The sequence below is a fragment of the Lissotriton helveticus genome, chromosome 8, assembly GCF_964261635.1.
Source record: "Lissotriton helveticus chromosome 8, aLisHel1.1, whole genome shotgun sequence".
In the NCBI taxonomy this organism is placed as follows: Eukaryota; Metazoa; Chordata; class Amphibia; order Caudata; family Salamandridae; genus Lissotriton; species Lissotriton helveticus.
Genome location: NC_136069.1, coordinates 1,243,998,807 through 1,244,020,821, shown reverse-complemented (window position 1 = coordinate 1,244,020,821; position 22,015 = coordinate 1,243,998,807). Strand labels below are relative to the sequence as shown.

The following is a 22,015-nucleotide window of genomic DNA, read 5'->3' as shown; positions in this document are numbered from 1 at the left end:
GTTCCTCAGAACTTTACACACTAGTAGATGAGGTAGACATAGTCCCTGCTGCACTCTCCGAGCACAATGCTGTGTCAATCTCTCTGACAGTCCCCTCACCTACAATGCTAAAGGAAAGTGGAGGCTGGGGGGCTCTTAAAGCGGTTGTGAGAGGGGAACTGATAGCGCTCTCTGCAGTGGAAACTAGGGAGCGGAAAGAAAAGAGAGAACTACTCACGGCCAAAGTCACGGAACTTGAAAGAGTACATGGCAGCACGGGAGCCCCAGTATATGGCGTCAACTGAAGGCAGCCAGAGCTCAACTCGCAGGCCTAGATCTGGACCGAGCGGAGTACGCAGCCCTGCCGCTCAAGCAAACCTATTATGTAGGAGGAAACAAAACGGGGCACCTCCTCGTGAGCAAACTTAGAGCTCGTATCCAGCAAGCCAAGGTCACGGCTATCAGCGATACCCGGGGCGAGGCAGTAGTGACTGACGACCAGATAGCAGAAACATTTAGGGATTTCTAAGCCTCCCTCTATAGCAGAGACTGCCGGCGAGGTCTACCTCACCAGCAAGCCAAGGTCACTGCTATCAGCGATACCCGGGGCGAGGCAGTAGTGACGACGACCAGATAGCAGAAACATTTAGGGATTTCTACGCCTCCCTCTATAGCAAAGACCCGACCATTGACACTGCCGGCGAGGCCTACCTCACCAGCAAGCCAAGGTCACTGCTATCAGCGATACCCTGGGCGAGGCAGTAGTGACCGATGACCAGATAGCAGAAACATTTAGAGATTTCTATTCCTCCCTCTATAGCAGAGACCCGACCATTGACACTGCCGTCGAGGCCTACCTCAGGTGGCGACCACGGCCCTCAATACCTCTGGGGCAGCAGCTCTAGACGCACCCATTAGGATCGAGGAGGTGATCAGAGCGATCTCCCGGCTCAAACCCTTGAAATCCCCAGGGCCAGACAGCTTCTCTGCGGGTTTCTACAAATCATTCTGCCCGCCCTTAGCTCCGAATTTAACCAGACTCTTCAATTCTTTCCAGGTGCCGGGCTCAATACCACCGGATATGCATAAACCGGGGAAAGATGTTATTCAATGCTCCGTTTACAGACCTATCTCCCTACTCAACCTAGACCTAAAACTTTATACGGGGTTCCTCGCTTCCAGACTGGGTCCACGGCTGCCTGGCATCATAGAGCCTGATCAATCCGGCTTTATCCCGAACCGCCAATGCAGCGACAACACCAAACGCCTCATGCATCTAATCGACAAGGCACACTACAACCAGCTGGACGCCATGCTACTGTCGATCGATGCCGAAAAGGCGTTCGACAGGGTAGATTGGGGTAGATTGGGGGATCCTAGACAAGACGCTGGCACACTGTGGCATAGAGGAACGCTTCAGGGCCTGGGTCGCGAGATTCTACGACAAGCCAAAGGCTTCAATCAGAGTGAACGGTACAAACTCACGCCCATTCGACATCCGGCGGGGTACGAGGCAGGGGTGCCCACTGTCGCCCCTCCTCTTCGCATACATAGAACCCCTTGCCCAGAGAATCCGGGATAACCCAGACATTGTGGGGGTTCCCTTTGGAGGGGAGCACCACACTATCAGTCTGTACGCGGAGACATCCTGGCGGTGCTGGACACACCTAAACGGTCAGTGGCAGCTTTCCTGCGTGTGTTAGAGGCCTTCGGTGAGTGTCGGGCTTTAAAGTAAATACTGGGTGAGCCATGCTTCTTCCCCTGGGGAGCAATGACCCCATGCCAGCAACTTTACCTCCAGAATATGGGGACCTTAGAGCGTACACGTCGATCCCATACTTAGGAATAACTTTAACCCCGTCCACAGAGCAGACGGTTTACTTGAATTACGCGAAACTCACTTCTCAAATCCAAGGGGTTCTGCGACGATGGCGACAGCATCCGTTGTCACTTCTGGGCCGCATTGCGGTGATAAAGATGTCCATATTACCTCAAATTCTATACGTCTTCCAAACCATTCCCGTTGGACCATCCCTAGGAACACTCCGAAGGCTACAAGATACCATCCAACAATTCATATGGGTAGGGAAGAGGCCGCAGATGCGTAGGGATTTGTCTCATCGGCCTCCAGATGAAGGGGACTAGGGATCCGTAACCTACTACAATACTATCAGGCAGCCCAACTCCGGTACTTAGCGGAATGGCGCCGACCTGAATCGGAATAGAGATGGCTCTTTCAGGACCGAGCGATGGTGCAGACTGCTCTCTGGAGGATACCCTTCCTGAGGCGAACGGACAGGCCGAAATATCTTACTAGATCCCCTATAACCCGCCTGACTATGAGGGTTTGGGAAGCAGTCGCGTGTAGGAGGGGGGGCTCACCTCGTTTCCCTCCCCGCTGACACCTTTGCTCGACAACCCGGAATTTGAACCCGGGATGGACAGACTAGCATTCTCACAATGGCGCGACTCGGCGTGCAAATCCGAAGGCCACTTATTCAATCTCGATGGTTTTCTTCAACTCTCAGACCTAACGCAGTTCTATGATCTCCCCAACCGAGCAGATACCAATACTTCCAACTCAGACATTGGCTGAGGCACCAGGAGGTACGCCCACTTGTAGGTAGGAAAATTACAGCTTACGAAAAATGGCTAGTCACTAAAGAAACAGATAAGAAGCTGATCTCTGAGCTCTACCGGATGCTCTAACCGCCGACCCCTAAACAGCACTCAGCCGGTCAGAAACGCTGGAAGGGAGAACTGGGCAGAGTTCTCTCTGATGAGGAGTGGCAGGCCATGTACTACAGGGAAAACCACACCGCTAGGAATACAGCGAGTAGGGAAGCAGCGGTTAAAGTAGCAACCTATTGGTACTTAACACCGGTCCACCTGAACAGGTGTAATCCTGACCGTTGCCCTACCTGCTGAAGGGGATGTGACGAAGAGGGAACACTGACTCACCTGCTATGGGGTTACCGGGAGGTGGAGGGGTACTGGACAGAGGCTCTCAACGAAATCGACAAACACTTCGACGCGGAAATCCCTAGATTCCCAGCATACACACTCTTGGGTCTACCCAATAAACTTACTTTCCCTATGAAATCAGTCAGAGGAAAACAGATGGGACTAGCAATGAGAGCGGCAGTGCAACATATTTTGTCGCTCTGGGGTACACAGACTCGTCCAACTCACACAGGGTGGCTCCACAGATTGTGGTATATAGTGGGCACCCAATCTCTGTCCTCTTTTGCTACTACTTGGCTGCCGATGCTTGCAATATTGGCGACAGAATTCAATGAAGTCACGTGCCCGAAATATCTCCGCCTCCTGAGACTTACAGACTCTTCACCGTCAGATGATACCACTGGGGAATAGGCGTATCCAATCCACAGCGTGCTCTGCCCACACTTGGAATATCTCAGACACTGGTTCCGGGAGGGGATGGGGGGGGGGGGATCTTAGTTTCTTTAGTCAAAATGAGTTTATATTTGGAGTTCCTGTCGGGCAATCCTGGACATTTGCTGCAAGGCATTCTTTACCAACCCTCTACCAAGCTGCTCAGTGGGCGGGCAGGGTGGGTGGTGGGCCCCATACCTATACAGAATTACAAGATGCTTCTACTGTGTTTTCTTTATTGTCCAAAACTCAATAAATCAAAGTTAACACAAAAATGCTGCCTAACGCACAGTTTGGTTGTGATTTGGCACATGCGTTTTCACTGAATTCTGCAATACATACTTCTTCTTAACTTAAATTGTACTCACAGAATCCTTTTTGTTTCAGATGCTTTGGTTACTTAATCACAGCCTTCTCATTAGAAGTCCACCAAAGAGACAATCGTGCTTTCTCGCTTATGCATTAAATCCAAATAATGTTACTTTTGTTTTTTACTGCTTAAGCATCATCTATACTTCCACATAATGTTGTGGTTTTCCTTGTTGTTGTGAAACTTTTTACGCTGTTTTAATATAATCAGTTACAATCATCCTAAAAATCCTGCTCATATTTGTAATAATCATTCCCTTGTCTCCTCATTTCTTGATTCCAAAGAAACCATTTTGTACCTCTCTGTACTAGCTCTAAGCGAAGCAGAGTTTTTTCCACTCCACGAGCTCTGCGGAGTGCAAAACTCCACGAATGGAGCAGAGTTTAACACCCAGGCCTAGTTTTTAGCACTCATTTAGTCATGTGTTATTTTTATCTTAAAGTTCTTTCTTTGGCACCAGTTGCTTCTATTTAAATTTTGTCACTTGGCCATTTCCCATCTACTAGGCCCACCACAGGGTTAATAATATCAACGTCATTTGTATTAAATGTCACTATAAGGTTCAGGATAAACACAGAACGGTAGCTTCCACTAATCATTATGTGGGATTTGGATCTATTGTTTGAGGATAGGTTTTGAAAAAAAGTGTGATGCCTGGATATCTGCAGAAAGAGATTGCGAAGAAATTCACAGATGTTCTTTCTTTTTATAGATTGTATTTGGAACAAAGTGATTTCCTTGAGAAGTTTACATGCAATGATATATGTGTTGATAGATCCTCAGAGTCTGTTACGTGCCAAACCTTTGAATTGACTTTGAGATCATGCTTGTATCCCCACATTGACAAGCAATATTTGGAGTGCTGTGGAAAGCTTATGGAGACATTGAAAAAAGATTATCGGTAAGAGTGAATGTTCAGCTAAAAATTATTGATTCTTTTATTGTTTGACATGCTTTTAATTGTTAGTTAGAAGTACTGAAGTGGTAAGTAAACTTCAAAGAAATTTAACATATTAATGTATGCTGCATGTTTGCACAGTAGACTGAATCGTTAGTAGAATCACATGCCTGGTTTATTTCTAGTCATCAGACTGGAAATCTTCAGTAGTCAATCAACCTGCAATGCTTCTGTACACTCATTTAGCTTTACTTTAGCCGTGCACTATATGCAGTCTCTCAGCTTCATTACATGGCTCGCATTCTGTCCACTGTGGAAGTGACCTTGAGTTCCACTCTCCAGAGCGGCTTCAGTAGCTCAAAATATCTATTGCATGTTGAGCTTAAGGAGGGGACCATGGAATCATCAGAGCCCTGGTTTCCAATTCAGGATTTTGCTGTTATTAAACAGATCTCTTCCCAATGGTTTCTGGCCTGTCTTATCAGGTGAGGACTCAGTCAGAAGTGTACCCCGCCATACCTGCTTCTATCAAGAATTAGACCTGAATGTTTACGCGACAGAGGCATGTAACATCTCGCCAGCATTTCCCTGAGGCAGCAGCCTTGAGAAACTCAGAAGGCGAAATACCACAGTGCAAGGGGTCATGGTTCGGGTATGGTGCCCAAAGAGTAGATCCTGATGACCATATAGTGGGACGTTGTTCAGTGACCTTCTGACATGGTTTTGATTACATTTTACCAATGCAGTAGAGAATATTTTAACTGTAATAAGTGCAGTAAGGTCTGAAAGAGACCTTATTCTTAGTTTTGAATGGGTGAATGGCCGAGAGTGTGGGGGAGTGGGTTTCTGAACAACCAAGTTAAACACAGCTGTAATTACATCACACATAAGAGTGAACCATAACAACAGAGGGCTGCTTGTGGTGGTCTTTCATCAGGCGACATTTCCAGCCTTTCGAAGACCGACCCACATAGCAAGTACCAGTTAAAGGACATGGTGCATTCCTTTTGTGACCGGTTTCTGAAACCAGGCACTCCTTTAATACACCTCCCATGGTCACTCACCTCCATCACAGCACCTTACACCTGGGATTCCAGTGAGGGTCAACAAAATTCTGAGGATGCACTGTGCAATATTACATTTCCTGTCCTGTAGAAAAAGAATAAAGGGAGACCTAATGCAACACAAATGAGCATGGCCAGCCTGAAGTTTAATCATTTGTGCTCTGTTTTATGGTGATGCTCCCATATAGTTTATTGGTATTAGCTTGTTGAAATTTTTTTTTACTTGAGCTGCCCACGCCACAGGATTATGAAAGAATCACTCGAGAATTGCACTGTAATAAAAAGAAAGAAGCATATGCATAAATACCAATAAATTACTGGGACATTAATGCCTAAAAACGTTAACAATTTATATCAAATGAAGACCCATGCTTCTACTTCAAGAAGGAATACTAGCCAATGAGGCAATCCCTACTCAGTGGGAGAAATTTCAGCTAAAGGGAGGTATACACATTATCTGAAGCTGCATTGGATTGAAGTGTAGTATAATGTTTTAGCCAGCGCCAAGACTTTTGTATGTCCTGATGAAGGGGTAAATAAGAAACTAGTTAAACCTTTATGACCTCAGCTGATGCTTTCTACAAATGGCAATGTCATAATATGGAGCTGTAAATCAATTTGTTTTGTCACCAATACAAGAAATTACAGTTGCAATATGGTTTGGCATACTGCAGGACAGGACATATTTTATCGATCTTAGTGAATACAATGTGAATGGATAAATAGGCAGTTGTAATTGTGTAAGATGTAGTGAATATTCAGTGAATTTAACAAATTCTGACATTCAAATGCTCTTCCCGAGTGTTAAGATATTAACATCAGAAATGAAGGTCTGTCCATCTTGGGAAAGCAGGATATTGGTAACATCAATTCAGATTCAACCCAACATCGGAGTGCTGAAGTACAAAGCTCTACAAAGAATACAAACAATAGATGCAAAGCTGAACGTCCAGTGGAAATAAGTCCCAAACCTTTCGGACACCTGTGTTTGGGGACAAAGGCAACAAATTAATCACTTAAAAGCTGGAAAGTTAAGAACAATATCTTCAAGTTACAAGACATATGAGTTCAAGACCAAGAGTATTTTCTGTTTCCTAATGATAGATGATTAAATGTAATATAGAAGGAATACTTTCGCGACCACTGGTCCCCGCAGTAGGCTGAGCATCTTCTAAATCTCTCTTAGCTCAGGGAAGTCAGGCTGTCCATAAAAGACTTTCTTACATGAGTCATAAAGTATTAGGTCCTAGTAAAGATGGGACAACATGACCACACTAAATTAAATTACAACCCAAGGAGGTACAGGGCCACACTTCCATCAACCCAAATGCAAACTCTGTGCATTTTGTTTACTGCACAATATATATATACCCCAAGGTTTCTAAATATGCGCAAGTTTTAACCTGCGCAGGTTACACAGGATATTGGGCAGGACCCCAATGATCCAGGAGCTGGCGGCACTGGTGTCACTAGACGCCACCATGGCATTTGATAGGGTGGAGTAGTCTTACCTGTTTGCAGTATTGGGGAAGATGGGCTTTGGACCGGAGTTCATTAACTGGGTGTGTCTGTTGTATGCTAATCCCCTAGCCAGAGTGGTGGTAAATAATCGAAAGTCCGCCGACTTTCTCCTTGGTAGGGGCACGAGACAGGGATGTCCCTTGTCCCCGCTCCCTGTTTGCTCTGGCTTTAGAGCCCTTGGCGGCGTGGGTTCGGTGGGACAGATCGATCCGAGGATTGCGGTGGACGTTGGAATGGGAGGACAAAATCTCATTATACGCTGATGATATCCTGCTTTACCTTACCAATCCAAGGGGATCCTTGATGTTTTTTTCTGGATGTGCTTGCTATATTCGGGAGGCACTCCGATTTTGCAATCAACTGGTCGAAATCAGTGCTCTTTGTCCTTAGAGGTGATCTGCCGGCAATCCCGCTGACCTGCCTGATGCAAATTGAACCGATAGGGTTTAGATACCTTGGTATCTATGTCACGCTTGACCCGAAGTTAAGGTATGCTGGTTGGTTGATTGCTTTATTTCGATATGCATATATCATAAAAGCATTACAAAAAATATAAAAACAGCACATCGTAAAAAGACTTAACATTTAAAATATGAAAATAAAAACAGCAGTTAATCAGAATAAATTAATTAAAAATGGATTAAATTGATATAGAAAGTCTTTTTAGTCGAATCAACCAGGCCTATTTTAAAAATTTAGACACAGCACAGACAATGGGAGGGGATGTGTCAGTTAATAAAATCCGAAGGGCCACCAAATACTGTCGAGTGCCCAATTCTCTACATAATGGTTTAAGCCAGCGTGATCTGGGGCGCACATAGTCCGGGCATTCAAAGAGGAAATGTGCCACAGTTTCAGGTTTATCGGGACAAGAGGCACAATAGCATGATGCCTGCTGAGACATATTCCACCTTGAGCGAAGATCAGCAAGGGGTAGAGACCCTAGTCGAAATTTAATATAAAGAGCCCGGTCCATGGCAAGGGTAATAATGTCCAAGTAGGGCTCGAAGGCAACAGTGTCTTTGATTTCCAAATAAGCTGCAGTTGCCTTGCAATGGCGCTGATTGTTGAGGAGCTTGGCAGAAACCCATTCCCAATACAGTTTTTTTAGGGACTCCTTTGGGGGAGCAGAGCGGTCGAGCCAGCAGGACCCCAATCCTAGGTCCCCTAGCAGGTGTTTGATATCCCTAAGCCATTTGATCTTCTGCCAGCCGTCTAAACACATAACCTCAGCCAGCCCATCTGCATAAGATTTTAACTCGGGGACCCTCCACAAGCGAGCCCAAAGCAGTAAAGGACGGAGACGGGCATGGTCCTTAATTGATTTGCAACCAGCATCCATTAGCACCGGGACTGTCGGGGTGCTCATCGGAATGGCAAGGAGGTCCTTGATAAACTTATTCTCTGCCTTGGTCAGAGACTCCATGTTGCCTAGACCCCATAGTTCCGCTCCATAGAGTGATGCGGATACTGCTCGGGCTTTATAGATGTCTATTATCGGAGCTACACAATGTTTTGATGAATTACTGTACTCCTTCAGGAGGGCCCCCCCCCCCCACCCTTTTGTGGCCAACTGTCATTTTGTTGATATGGGCAGTCCAGCTCATGGCAACACTCAGACGAATTCCCAGATAGTCAAATTCTGCCACTCTTTCAATGGGGATAGAATTCAAGATCGGGGGCGGCCAATTTTGCGTGGAGGGTGCATGATTAAATACTTAGTTTTGTCCACATTGATTACACGTCCTCTGGTAGTACAAAAATCCTGGAAACGGTTCAGGAGCTTCTGGAGGCCTTGGGGAGTTTTCGAAATGAGAAGGGTGTCATCGGCGAACAACAATGTGGGAATTTTTACGCCACCCATTCTGGGGGCATCTGCTGGCTCACTAAGCAAGTGCTCCACCACCCCATTTACGTAGAGAGAAAATAGGGTGGGGGCCAGAACACAGCCCTGCCGGACACCCTTCTCAACCCTAATCTTGTCGGTCTTTTCCCCATTCAGCCCCCATCTAACCTGTGCATAGTTGGTATTATGCAGTTTAATGAGGAGGTTTAGAATGTAGGGGGGCATCCCTAGACCATACAACACCCTCCAGAGTTCCTCCCTAGGAACCAGGTCAAAGGCAGTCTTCAGATCTATAAAGGCCAAGTAAAGACTGCCTTTGCCTAGCTCCACCACCTTCCAGTAAAGTAACAGGAGCCTAAACGCTTGCTCGATGGTTCCTGTTCCTGAGCGAAACCCAGCTTGCATATCAGATAGTATGTGGTTGTCATCCACCCATTGGAGGATCCTCCCCAGGATTGCTTTCCCCGCCACCTTCTGCGTCGAGTCTATGAGGCTTATAGGCCTGTAGTTCCCTGGTAGGTCCCGACAACCCTTTTTAAAAATTGGAACTACCTCTGCCCCTTTCCAAGACTCAGGCACAGAACCTCCCTCCATAATGGCGTTGAGAAGGGTCGAAATCAATACCCCCCATTCGCTTGGATAGGCTCGAAGAAGGTCCCCTGGCAACCCATCCGGGCCAGCAGCTTTTAGAGGCGTCAAGGATTTAATCATGTTCGTGACCTCCTGTGCAGAAAACAAGTCCATATCTCTATCCAAGGTATATGGCGGAAGGATGAAAGGATCATTGAGTGAACCTTCAACAGCAGAATAAAGCGTCGTGAAGTGGTTAAACCACGTCTGGGCAGTAATGGTACAAGGCCTCAGTGTATCAACAGGACGGTTTCTACTGCCCACTAAGTCCCAAAACCCTTTGGCGTCTCTCCCTCGACTAGCAGCCAAGAGGTCCTGCCAATAATTGTCCTCCCACTCCTTCTTTGCATTTTTTTGGCAGAGAGAGTAATACCTTCTTGCCTCCCTGGTCCTAGTGTGTGATTTGGATTTGACTGCTTCGACGAGCAGTGTCTTGGCCTCCCTGCACTTGCGGTTGAACCAGCCCTGCCTGGCCAATGGACAGAGTTTCCTCCTATTGGCTCTAACTGGGACAACAAAAAGATCGCTAATGGCCTTAGTTAGGCTCCGGAACCTAACAGTCACCCCCAGCAATCCATCCTCAGAGGAGTCAAGGTTAGCTGCCTCTAGGAGTTGCCTTATAGTGGAAGTTTTCTCCACTGAAAGCGATAACTTAACCCACTTTAGCCGTCGCATGCAGTTGGAGACCGATGTCACATCCGGGGCGGGGGTACAAGCGGGTCCACTCCCTATGCCAGTTAGCCACCCATGGGACAGTGTGAGCGAGAGGAGGTTGTGATCACTCTCGACGGAGGGTATAATTATCATATCTTTTACCATACTCCAAAGGTTTACGTCAAGAAGAAAATAATCTATTCTTGATGTATGCCCAGGCCTGTTGTATGTATGGGCTCCCGTTTTGTCAGAACCAGTCCTACCGTTGGCGGCCCTCAGATCAAACTCCATTGTTAGAGAGTTGATCTGGAGTACCACTTCTGACCATTTTTTAATTGGGCTAAGTTCTAGGGCAGGTATCCCCCACCTAGTGTCATTTTCCTCTTGGTCTTGTGTTACCTCAGGGCTAAGGGGCTCAAAGGTGCAGTTAAAATCACCCGCAACCAAAGTACAGTGCTTGTGTGGTGAAGATCGAAGCAAAGCTTCCAGGCAGGCTAAAGTTGGAGATTCTCTTCCCCCCTTCGTACCTCGAGCATAAATATTGAAGATATTTAAGATAACTCGTCCCTTAGAGTTTTTCAAGGTGATGTTGAGGAGGTCCGGGCATTTAGTATCATACTCCTCCACCCTGCAATTGAGTGCTGAAGCCACCCAGATGAGGAGGCCACCCGAAGGGCGACCCCTGCCAGTTTCTGAGTAAACAGCTGGTGAGAAGTGAGTAGAATACCCTGCCTTGTGTAGGGGCTCTATGCTCCAGGTTTCCTGGAACAGGCATATGGAGTATTGCTCCACAAGCGAGTTCCAGTCGGGCAGGGCCAGCTTCCTGTCTAGGCCGGCAACATTCCAGCTGAGAACCCTAATTAGTGGGTCCGCCACAGCCGCAATGCTACAGGTCTCGACTGGACCAGGGAATTCCACAGCACCCATAGTAGCGCAAGCATCCGTAGGCTCACGTGGCACCCTCCCCTCTCTTGGGTCTCCTGTGATCTCAAAGACAACCTGTTCTTCTGGTAAGTTCAGAAGAGCATTATCTTTGGCAATAGGGGTGGGCTGGGCATTAGATTGCCAAACCACCCGAGCCTCCTCAAGGGGATCACAGAGTCAAAAGCCCCAGGTACCCCAGCTCGATGTTGGGAAGGCTGTGTGCATCTGCGCTACAGTTGAGGCTGGGTGCCGATGGCCATAAGCATTATTTTGGGGTGGGAACACGGGATGGATAACTAGGGGGTTCGGAGCCGGCCGCGGGTAGAAGAATGTTAAGTCCACTACTTCGACACCGGGGACAGCCGAGGCTCGCCCTAGACTGCATATAGAGTTGGCAGCTCTTATGTCTTGGAAGTTGACCACCACACAATCCCCCTCAAATTGTTTTTTGCCCTGCCCAATCCAACCCACCCTGCGTACACCAAGAATCAGACCATCCACGCCCAATGGAAGGGGTTTGTTAGATTTTAGCCAGTGGATGACCTTATTCTTCAGTGCCTGGTTGGTTTCCTGCTGGGTGTCCTTCAGGGGGGGAACCTTTATTAGGACAACAACATAAGGTTGGCACTCTGGGGGAAGATTAACTGGGGGGCATTTGCGTATCACCTTTGGTGGGATGGCCGCTAGGGTGGAATTTTTAGGTGGACAGGTAGGCAGGTTAGCTTTTAAGGTAGTTGATACCCCACTATTTTTGGTGGATGGAGCGATCGCGGGTTTGAGGTTAGGACCAGCCCCTCCTTTTTGCAGCTTCTCTTGGGTAGGGGTAGGCCTGGATGATTTCACTACTGTAGGGGGACTAGCGTGCACTTGGACGATATGAGTAGTAGGAATCGTCTTTACCTGCTCAGCGCCAGCTGGGGGAGCTGATGTTGTGACACTCCCAGTCGTTTGGACCCGAGCAGGCAGTGCCGATTGGAGACCCTGTGATGGACCCACAAGATCCCCTTTCCCTACTTTCCCATCTGCGTCATCCTCCCTAAGCCTCGGCTGGAGTTTAAACAGGGTCTTCAGGGAGAAAAAATTATCTCTGGTGGTCTGTTCAAATCTATCCAACCTTTCCCCCAGACTCTTAACTTGATCCACGAGCGGTACCAGCAAAGACTTAACCAATTTCTCGAGGGGCTCCAGGGAGACACCCACATTTGAGGGTATGGGTACTCCTGGGGCTGGGTAATGAGACAATGGGGTTTCAGCGGCTGGCAATGGTAAGGTAGAACTCCCAGATGATTCAGGCCCACCAGATTCTAAATGCGTGGAACCCTTTTGAAGCTGAGCCCTTGGACGCTTGTAAAGCGTGGAGTATCTTCCCTTCCGGTTGCTAGTTGCCCTCTTCCTTTTCTTGTGTGCCCGGCTCGTTTGCGTCTGAGATAGCGGTTTTTGGCCTAGTGTAGGAGCCTCAGGATAGGGTTGGGACTTATGACCAGAAGAGGAAGGTATAGATGGGACAGGGATGAGCTCTGCACCAACCTGGCTAGGGGTGGGGGGATCAGGATTGATTATCAAGTTTTCTATCCTATCTATACCTGCCTCTATAACTACTATGTCTGGCTCTTCGGACAGAATTACAGGCAGGAGAGGGGTAGGGCGGGTAGGAGTTGGGGACAGGGCGTGTGCAACAGCTCCCAAGGAAGAGCGTTTGGAGGGAAAGGAGTCTTGTGAGAGACGACGTTCCGTCATTGCGATCTCCTTTTCGATGACTGCCGCCACCCTAGTGATAAATGTATCCATTGTGCCAATCATGGTGCTCCCCGTGGTACTTTCTCCCCCGCCCCTCAAAGATTTGCCAGAGCGGGTTGACATATTGGCCTCGTGGCCCACAGGTAGACTCCGAGATCCTGGACGTTGAGCGCGAAGTGAAAGAGGGGTGGCCCAGCCCAGCCTCAGACAGCCCCTGACTGCCACAGACTGCCCGCCCTTAGCCCGGGCTTCGCTCGGCGTCCCGCTACGCGAGTGCCAGTCCTTAATTCCGGGGCGTTGCGGGCGGGGGCGTGGTGACCAGGGGGCGGGGCGGCACTTGCAGGCGTAGCGCTGAGCCTTCTGGTCAGCGTAGTTGGATACTGTCGCTACACCGCTTGCTCCGCCTCCTCACAGCGCCTGGAATCAGCAGCTCTTCAGCGCCCACGGGAATGTAGAAAGACCGGGCTGCCCCTCGCTGACTGCACTGCTAACAACTCGGGCCCCCCCCCTCTGACTCGATTTAAGGGGGACGTGGCGCGATGGAAGGCACTTCCGCTCTCCCTTTTGGGTAGAGCAGTGCTTTTCAAGATGATGGCCCTTCCCCGATTCATATACGCACTCCAGAACACAATGGACCCTGTAATGGCATCCTACCTCAGGGAAATAGAGGCCCTCCAGAGACAGCTTCTTTGGGACAGTAAGCCCCGCATACCTTTTTATAAGCTCACTCTCCCCTGGTATGACGGGGGGATAGGATTGCCGGATCTACGGAAATATTATTGGGCCTCCCAGTTGGCGGCGGTAAATCATGCTATATACGGGCCCCCCGGGGACCCGTGTACGCTATGGACCGCTGGCATGTGCCGGGGGGTGACTTCACAAGGGCACTATATGCAAGACCTAGCCGGTTTCCCCTTGCGGGACCAACGCCACACGCAGGGCAGGTGTGGCACGCGGCCAATAGGCACCTCAAGTGGGAGGGGAAACTAACTCTGGCCACCCCATTATGGAGCTCGAAGAAGCTGGGAAGTTTATGGAAGTCCAAGGGATTTGACAAATGCGATCTGATTGGGATCACGCAGATCAAAGATGTTTGAGGGAAGGACACAGTTCACCCAGTTAATTCCGTCAAGCAACAATACCACCTTCATGACAATGAACACTACTGTTGCATCCAGATTAGGCATGCTCTGCTTACGCACATCCCCAGAGGCACAACGCTCCCTGACGCTCCCCCCCCCCCCCCCCCCTTGAAGACCGAGTGTTAGACGGTCACCTCCCAGAGAAGACCATCTCATTAATATATAAAAAACTCATTAATAATATGGAGGACCCGCTGGTACTTATTAGGACACAATGGAGTGCAGATCGGGTGGAGCTGGATGACGAGGATTGGCAGGAGGCGGTCTCCTCTCCACGGGTGGTGGCTAATCAGATGAGGCTCGGACTAGTGCAACTAAAGATTCTCCACAGGTCATATGTCACGGGGCCTCGTCTGGTTCGAATGGGGAGAGTGGGGAGTGTCGGAGGGGGTGCGGAGAGCTTGGAACTTTCATGCATATATTGTGGCACTGTACGGAGGTACAGGAATATTGGGTAAAGATCCATGATGCGCTGCGAGACGTCCTGGGAGTGGAGATATGGCCGGAGGCCCGCAGGTGTATTTTAAACATTTGAGAACCCACGGATCTGAGTGTGTATGGGAGACAATGGGTAGCGTTGGCATGTATGGTAGCCAAGCGTAACATTGCTCAGCTGTGGGGAGCTAGTCAGCCACCCTGGGTTGAGAAGTGGGTGGAAGACTTGGACTGGTGTATGTTCAGAGAGAGGTCAGTCTACGTTGCCAGGGGTTGTCCCGAAAAATGGGGGAAGGTCTGGGAGGATTGGAATCGATACCGTGGAGATATCTGTACGCCCCCGATATGTCTGGAAGAAGTTGAGGCGCATGAGTCCCCGTAATCCCTTATGAATAGTTTGTATTTATTATTTTGAAGTATGGAATGTAACTATGACAAACGTGAGAGCTGCTAGTGCCACCTGATGTCTTTCTTTGTTGTTTTGTTAATAAAAAGATTTTTTTTTTTAAATGTGTGCAAGTTGCCTGAGATGTTCCTGTGTAATCACTGGTTGTAATAGTATATCTATTTAAGTACACAAAATATATATATGTATATGTATATATGTATATATATATGTTTAGCAAAAAGAAGCACACAATTCTGTGGCACTAGGTCATACTGCACATCATCGTCCTGGAATATGCTTGAGAGATAGACTGTAGGCAGCTCAAACTGATTTTTTTTTTTAATGTGCCCAGAGTTCTCTGCTAAATGAAGGAAGAACCATGCAAATTCATCTTGGTGGTGCCATCCTGAGCTTATAGAAGCACATATGTTAACCTACACTAGAGACAAGTATTACTCCACAATCAAATGTTGTCACCTACTCAGTACTATGAACTTGAGAAAGTCAAGGCCAATCCTTCCACCTACCCTGAAGGGTGAACTTACCTCCTTGAATCAGGTCAAGATGGTAATAAAGACCCACATTACAAGGAAAAGGGTGTGAGAAACAAGAGTAACACTCCTGCAGTTTGGTGTTCGGAAGATCCGGACTGGATTTCTTAGGGACAGTGTGTCAACTCAAACTTATCAAGTTAGGTCTCCCCTCAAGAGTAAGAGAACTTCAATTACTAAGGGGTCACACAAAATGAGACAATTAAGACATATCAGTAACACAGATTGGGACTTACTTGGGGCTAATGGACTTAAATCCATCCTGCCGCTCAAAGTCTAGAGAGAAGGTGTAACGGCATCGGTGTACAGATCAATCTCCTTCAAATTCTCTTAAATTTTAGCCCGTCACACAATTGCTCCAGGTGAGCAGCAAATTGTCAGGGCGGTTGCCGACTCCGCTGCAACAGTGCTGTTTAAAAAGGTCATGCTGCAGATCTTTGGTGTGCTTTTGATTCCCTTTGGCATGCCTTTGGGTCCTACAGAGCCACTAGGGTTTCCAGTTGGATGTCTGGGACCAATGCTAACTTCTTCGCCAGTGCTCTGTATCTGCACTGACACTGACTCCACCAGTCCCGATTGATGATACAGTCCTAACTCCGATCTCTGACCCTAATCCAATGTCAGCCTGATCAAGGCCTGTGTTGTGCTATAAAATTACAATAGCATACAGCCAGATTCTAATCCAGTACCTCTGCCTTAACATCAGTACCTGAAGAGAATCCACACTACTTTTGGTTCCGATTCGTATCCAGTGCAAGAAGCACCCAGTGTCTTTCAGGACACTGATGATGATGAGGAAGGCGACTGCTTGCTCCTCACTCTTTATACTAAGAATTCATTGTACGTGGACTTGCAGAAATGTATTGACTAAGCATCATCAACCAGGCCCTTCTTCATCTGAGCTGTTATTGTCATTTCATGATACCCTTATAACTGCATAGTGTACGTCATGTTTATGCCCACCAGTCAGCCGACCTGTGGCTATGCGATACAGAATGGCCTCGGGTGACCAGAACTTCTAACTAAGCACCCTACAGCAGAGTGCCAATATGTCCAATCCTTGACAATTAAGATTTATCCGAATAGTTTTCCGACTAACCCTCTGGGTAGGAAATTGAAAAGAAAGCCTCGCTGCTCAGGACCGCCTGCTTTCCCGTTCCGCTGTAAGCCTCGCTGCTCGGGATTGCCCGCCTGCCTGCTCCGCTGAAAGGGTTGCTCGCAGGGACTGTTGTTGACGGCGGTGGACGGCCTGTGGGGTTGCGGTACTCTAGTCGAGGCAGCGCCCACCGCGCTGAGGAAATTTCCGGTCGAGCAGCGCTCTGATTCTAAGAAAGCGTGGTCGAGCGCAAGTGGCAGGGATTAGAGGAGGAGTTCACGAGCTTTAGAGATGGGGACAGAGCAGCAGGGAGCTTGAGCTAGAGCAGGTAGTTATCGCTGACACTTTTGCTCGCTCACCATCTCCTCCCTGTTGCTCCCTATTGACAACAGCTGTGTGTAACCGCTGTGTGAATCCGCTTAGCTAACTCTCGGCTCTGTGTGGCTTTGCTTGGCTCCTGTAGCCCATTGCTCCCTCCTACATCACCCATATCACTTGAGTGAAAACACAGCATGTAACTGCTGCGTGTAATCGCTGAAACAGCTGAAAACCATCGCAAAGAGCCTGGCAAGGCGCCCCTCCGTGGGAAGGAGCTGACTGTTGATTGCTGATAGTAGCCGGCAGCGGAGCACCAGCGGGCTCGGGGCAAAAACGGTGTGGACCCGGTGCAGGGGTAGACACGAAGGGTTTCTGATGCACAATTGTGATCACTGGCAGCTCAGGTAGTAGCAGCAGCACTGCAGATTGGAAAGCTGACTGATGCAGACTGTATTGGCTTGTAGAGGAGCAGTCCAGAGCAGTGAGGAGTCGAGGCGTTATAGGACAGGAATTGAAAGGTTTTGTGGGTTTGAGGGTATAAAAAGATACTACAAGAAACAACAAAAGGCTCATTGCTCTGCCCTCGCCTCCCTATGGCTTAGCCGGTGGCCGGTAAATCCGTCTTTGGCTCAGGTCTGTCTGAGCTAGAATTGTATGTTGGAGAGGAGCCGCTGCGCCTGAGTTGAAGAGGGTGCTGTCAGCAGAGGGACTGCAAGTCCCAGGGATCCAGTGTATCGCCCGCACCTGTGCCGGCTTTACCCCGCAGAGTCAGCTAATTAGTACATTGCCACATCCGCTTCGCGGAACGCACGCGGGCGCGCACCGGGCAAAGCCAGGGACAAGCGCGGGCCCTTTGGAGACCGGAGAAGGCCGGGCCGGGCCCCCCCTCTAGCCACTGTGGCTACCCAGGTTAGTTGGCGTACGTTGTACGATTCTAACTGTGTAAGTTTGGTTACAATCTTTGCTCGACCTCTGAACTGCGAATTTTCCTTTCTTTGCCAAAATGACTTCTCAGGAGAGCAAAAGTAGAGCGGCTGGGGGAATTGTTGCTGGGACATTGGATCAGTTTCTAATTAGAACCAGCTCAGTTTTAGCGCATGAGATTGCTCTGACAGAGCGCCGTCTCTACTTAGATTTCCTGCATACTAAACGATCATCATTTGGTGGTCTGACATCCGCATGCTCCCTGGAACGTCCCCCCGGCCATTGTGTCTGCATCCCCTGACCCTCTAACAGGCGATACTCAATCCCTACCAGTGCCCCAGGAAGTAACATCAGTATTGGAGGATACAACCAGCCCTGTATCTGAGGAGGTGGCACAAGAGGAAGTGTCCCGGGGTACTCTTCCTCGTATTGCCACTAGATCAGCGCTTAAACCACCAACCCAGGCCACGGTCCTAACCCCGGAGCCGGCTGTAAAGAGGAAGAGTGGAGGTGGCCCCCAAAGACAGAAAAAACCCAAAATGCAAAAGCTTAATAAGAATGGTGGGGTAGCTGCCCCCTCGCCCTCACTCTCCGCCCGTTTCTTTCACTCCTGCCGTCTTGAATATTGATTCACTGGGGGCCCTCCGTTCCGAAGTGCACAAGGCAATGTTGCTCAAAGTAGAGGAACTTGTATTATCATCAATATCCCCGATTTTTGATAGACTGACTGATATTGAGGAAAGACTATCACATTTTGAATTGTGTGCTGCTTCCAATTTTTCTACCATCGAGGTCTTGTTGGGGAAAACGTGCCCCCCCCCCCCCCCTGAAATTGTAACCAATGTTTTGAGTGCCCCTGTTAACCATATATCCCCCCTGTCCTGCCCTCCTTATCTAATCCTTCCTTCCTCCGTGCTTTGCCTCCTCCATCTATTTTCCCACCTCCTCGATTTGTAGGCATAGTGGGGGTTGTGGTGGTCCAGAGGCTGATTCTGTTCCATTGTGTGGTCATGAAGGTGAGATTGGTCATGAAGGTGAGATTGGGAATTTGTCAAATGAATTTGCGCAGCTTATCCCGAGTACTCCAAGGATTGAGGGTAGTAGACCAGGGGGCAGGTTTTCAAGCAACCCCAATCAAGATCAACGTATCGGTAGGGCCGGAACTCAGTTTAATGCCCCCTATGGGCACTCTAATCGAGACCTCCTACCAGCTCACATCTCTAAAGGTCATAATGAGGGCTCTACGATCTTACATCTTCCACCGGCCGCTGCTCGTCTGGTGGTGGTCTTAAAGAATGTCCCACAGCTATTGGAGGGGCAAACTGAATCTATTGAGCAGTTAATGTCTAAAGCCATGCATTGGCTTAGCGCCTAACTGAAGGATGTGGGGGCGCCGAGGTGGTATATCTGTAATCAAATGATTATGGCAAGACGTGTATCATGGGTTGGTCACTCCACTGAGGATGGGTGGGGTGACTGTGTAGTTGCCAATTTTAACAATTCCCATGTTGTCAGATTTGTATTGAGTTACTTGGGGAGCAGCAACCAATGGCGCCTACCTGGGAAAATCTCTTTACTACCTCTGGGTTCTTTTTATAGATCGAGCCATCCTTCTTTGAAAGGGGGCGCTTGTTAGACCTGCACCACAAAGACTCATAGGTGGCCCCTTTGATCTCAATCTTGCCAACAGATTTGCTTCCTTGTCTGGCCTAGATTTGTGCGATTGACTGTCACCCGCAGTCCTACCTGTGATAGAGGCCCAAATTACCCATCCTGTACCCTCACCTACGACTGCCCCAAGCTCTCATCAGGATATCCCAGAGGGGTCTGTGCATGCCAGGTCCCATTATTATTAGACCAGGTTGATGGTAATGTCATGAGCATATTTAGTTTGCTTTCATGGAATATTGCTGGTCTTCCAACGAAGACCGGTTCCTCTGATTGGTCTATTTTCATTGAGACTTATGATATTATCGTCTTCCAGGAGACCTGGTCTCTGAGTACTGTTTTTCGACCAGGTTACCTGGCCTTTGGTAAACCTGCTATTTCAAACCCCAAGGGGCGTCCATCTGGAGATTTGTTAGTCTGGGTAAGACAGCAGGTGGGTCTCCAGGTTGAAGAACTTGGTATTGATAACGTAGATACCCAGGTCTTACAAATAAGTTTTGAACACAGTCCTGGTTTTATACTTGTCAATGTCTATGCTAGAGGTATGGCAGGAGGGAAAGCATCTCCGACCAGCTCTAGCTTAGATTTGTTTTATTAAGTCAATGGAAGGGACAAGTAATTGGGTTATCGTGGGGAATTTTAATTGTACGTTTGAGCCTTTAGGTCTTGAAGATGCTAGCCTCACTAGTGATGAGGATATGAGTTGGGGCGTCCCTACCTTAATGCTCCCCCAAATCAATAAATGGACCGAGGCAGTATTACAACTTAAGAGCCTGACAATGGAGGGTGGGCTCCGGGCAGTCAACTGGCAAACTAAATCGGACGGTAAAGGCAATCCCTCCTTCAATATTTGGAGAAGAAGTAGTAGGATTGACTATATTCTTATCAACCTTGAATTGTGGTCCAGACTAAAGGATATGGAGGTTGTAAACAGACCAGAGTGTCACCACAACCCATTGTCGCTGACTTTAGAGGTTAAGGGTCGACTACCGGGGAGGGATGGCACAGAGTTTGTCACGGCAGATGTTGTGATGTCACTTGACAGCCTTAGACTAAAACGGGCACAGGTATCTGAGAATGAAGACACTATGACACAGATAAGGTCCACTCTCGAAGACTCTCTTGCAGACTTATCTCAGCTAGACTTCGATGAGGCTAATCTGACAACTCTTACCAAAGTATACGAGTCTCTGTTCATTTATGTATTTATTTATTTCTTTAGAGTTTTATATAGCGCTGGCTAGAGCCGAAGGTATCAGAGCGCTTTACATGAGAATCAACAATGTAACAGAAATAAAATCAACAATTACACAATACATCAAAAAGTAGGCTATACATTGGGAGAGGAGAGAAAGGAGAGAGAAAAGTAGTGGAGGGGGCAGGGGAAGTGAGAAAGGGAGGATAGGGTAAGAGACAACGAGGAGAGACGAAAGGAAGTCTGGGTAACGACCGACTGGGTAGGTGACAACCAAGGAGGGAATCCACGGCCCATCTTCCCTATAGCTAAACCAGGTAACTCCATCGGGCATCAGACAAAATAGTTCAGTCTCAGTACATTTAAAGAGGAGAGAAGGAGAGACATAAATAGAGTGAGGATGCAGGAAGAGACGACAGGAGAGACGAAAGGAAGTCTGTCTAAAGACCGACTGGGTAGATGACATCCAAGGAGGGAATCCCCGGCCTGTCTGCCCTATAGCTAAACCAGGTAGCTCCATCGGGCATTAGACAAAATAGCTGGATCTCCATTGATGTGGGAAAATTCACAGATTAACAGGGTGGGGACTAAGGGCCAGGACAGGTGAGGGCAAAGGTTGGTAGCAGGAAAGTGGAGAAGAGTAGAGGGAGAGGGGTAGGGGGTAAGGGGAGGAGGGAGATAAGGTCAGGAGAGACGAAGGAGGGTTTGTTGCGGCCGTCATTTTAGACGTTGTCTTTTATGTGTCACAGGTAGATTTAGCAATCAGCCGTACAATTTTCTTTCTAAAGAATGCTGTGTATTTATTGTTGCACTGTAATCTATTTTAAGGCCTGGACTAGAGAGAACTTTAGATGTCTCACTAGTCCCATATCTAAGAAAGATATACATCAAAAATACTTGCATAAATATAAAGGGAAACTGGATTTGCCCTATTCATCCATTGATCTGTTGAAATGTAATCTTTCTTCCGCTCACTACACGGCACAGCATGAAGCAATGGGTTAGCGTAGTGCAGCCATTTGCTCTCATGTGTGATTGCATTTTTTCCTGATCACAACTGCACACTCACCCAAAAAAACTGAAATGCGTTGCAAGAGCCAAGTCAGGTGGGACAATACTTTACCAATTATGTTTTCTTTCCATTCTTTATCTTTTTTTTTTTTGCAGTTAGCCATAGGTGCTTAAACTACGACTTCGGGTTACACTCGTTCTAGAATAGCACCCTGTCTTTGCAGAAGTAAGAAGCATGTTTTCCACCAGTGTGTTTTAAAATTATAGA

At 48.1% G+C, this 22,015-nt stretch overlaps 1 protein-coding gene across 1 annotated transcript in view; it reads left to right on the top strand.

Annotated features, from left to right (window-relative positions):
* TUBGCP5 (tubulin gamma complex component 5) overlaps positions 1-22,015 on the top strand; it is a 463,823-nt gene that overhangs the window by 318,463 nt on the left and 123,345 nt on the right. Inside the window, exon 15 of the mRNA XM_078658229.1 lies at positions 4,458-4,646. Coding sequence (XP_078514355.1) covers positions 4,458-4,646 — 189 coding nt within the window. The remainder of the gene's footprint in view (positions 1-4,457; positions 4,647-22,015) is intronic.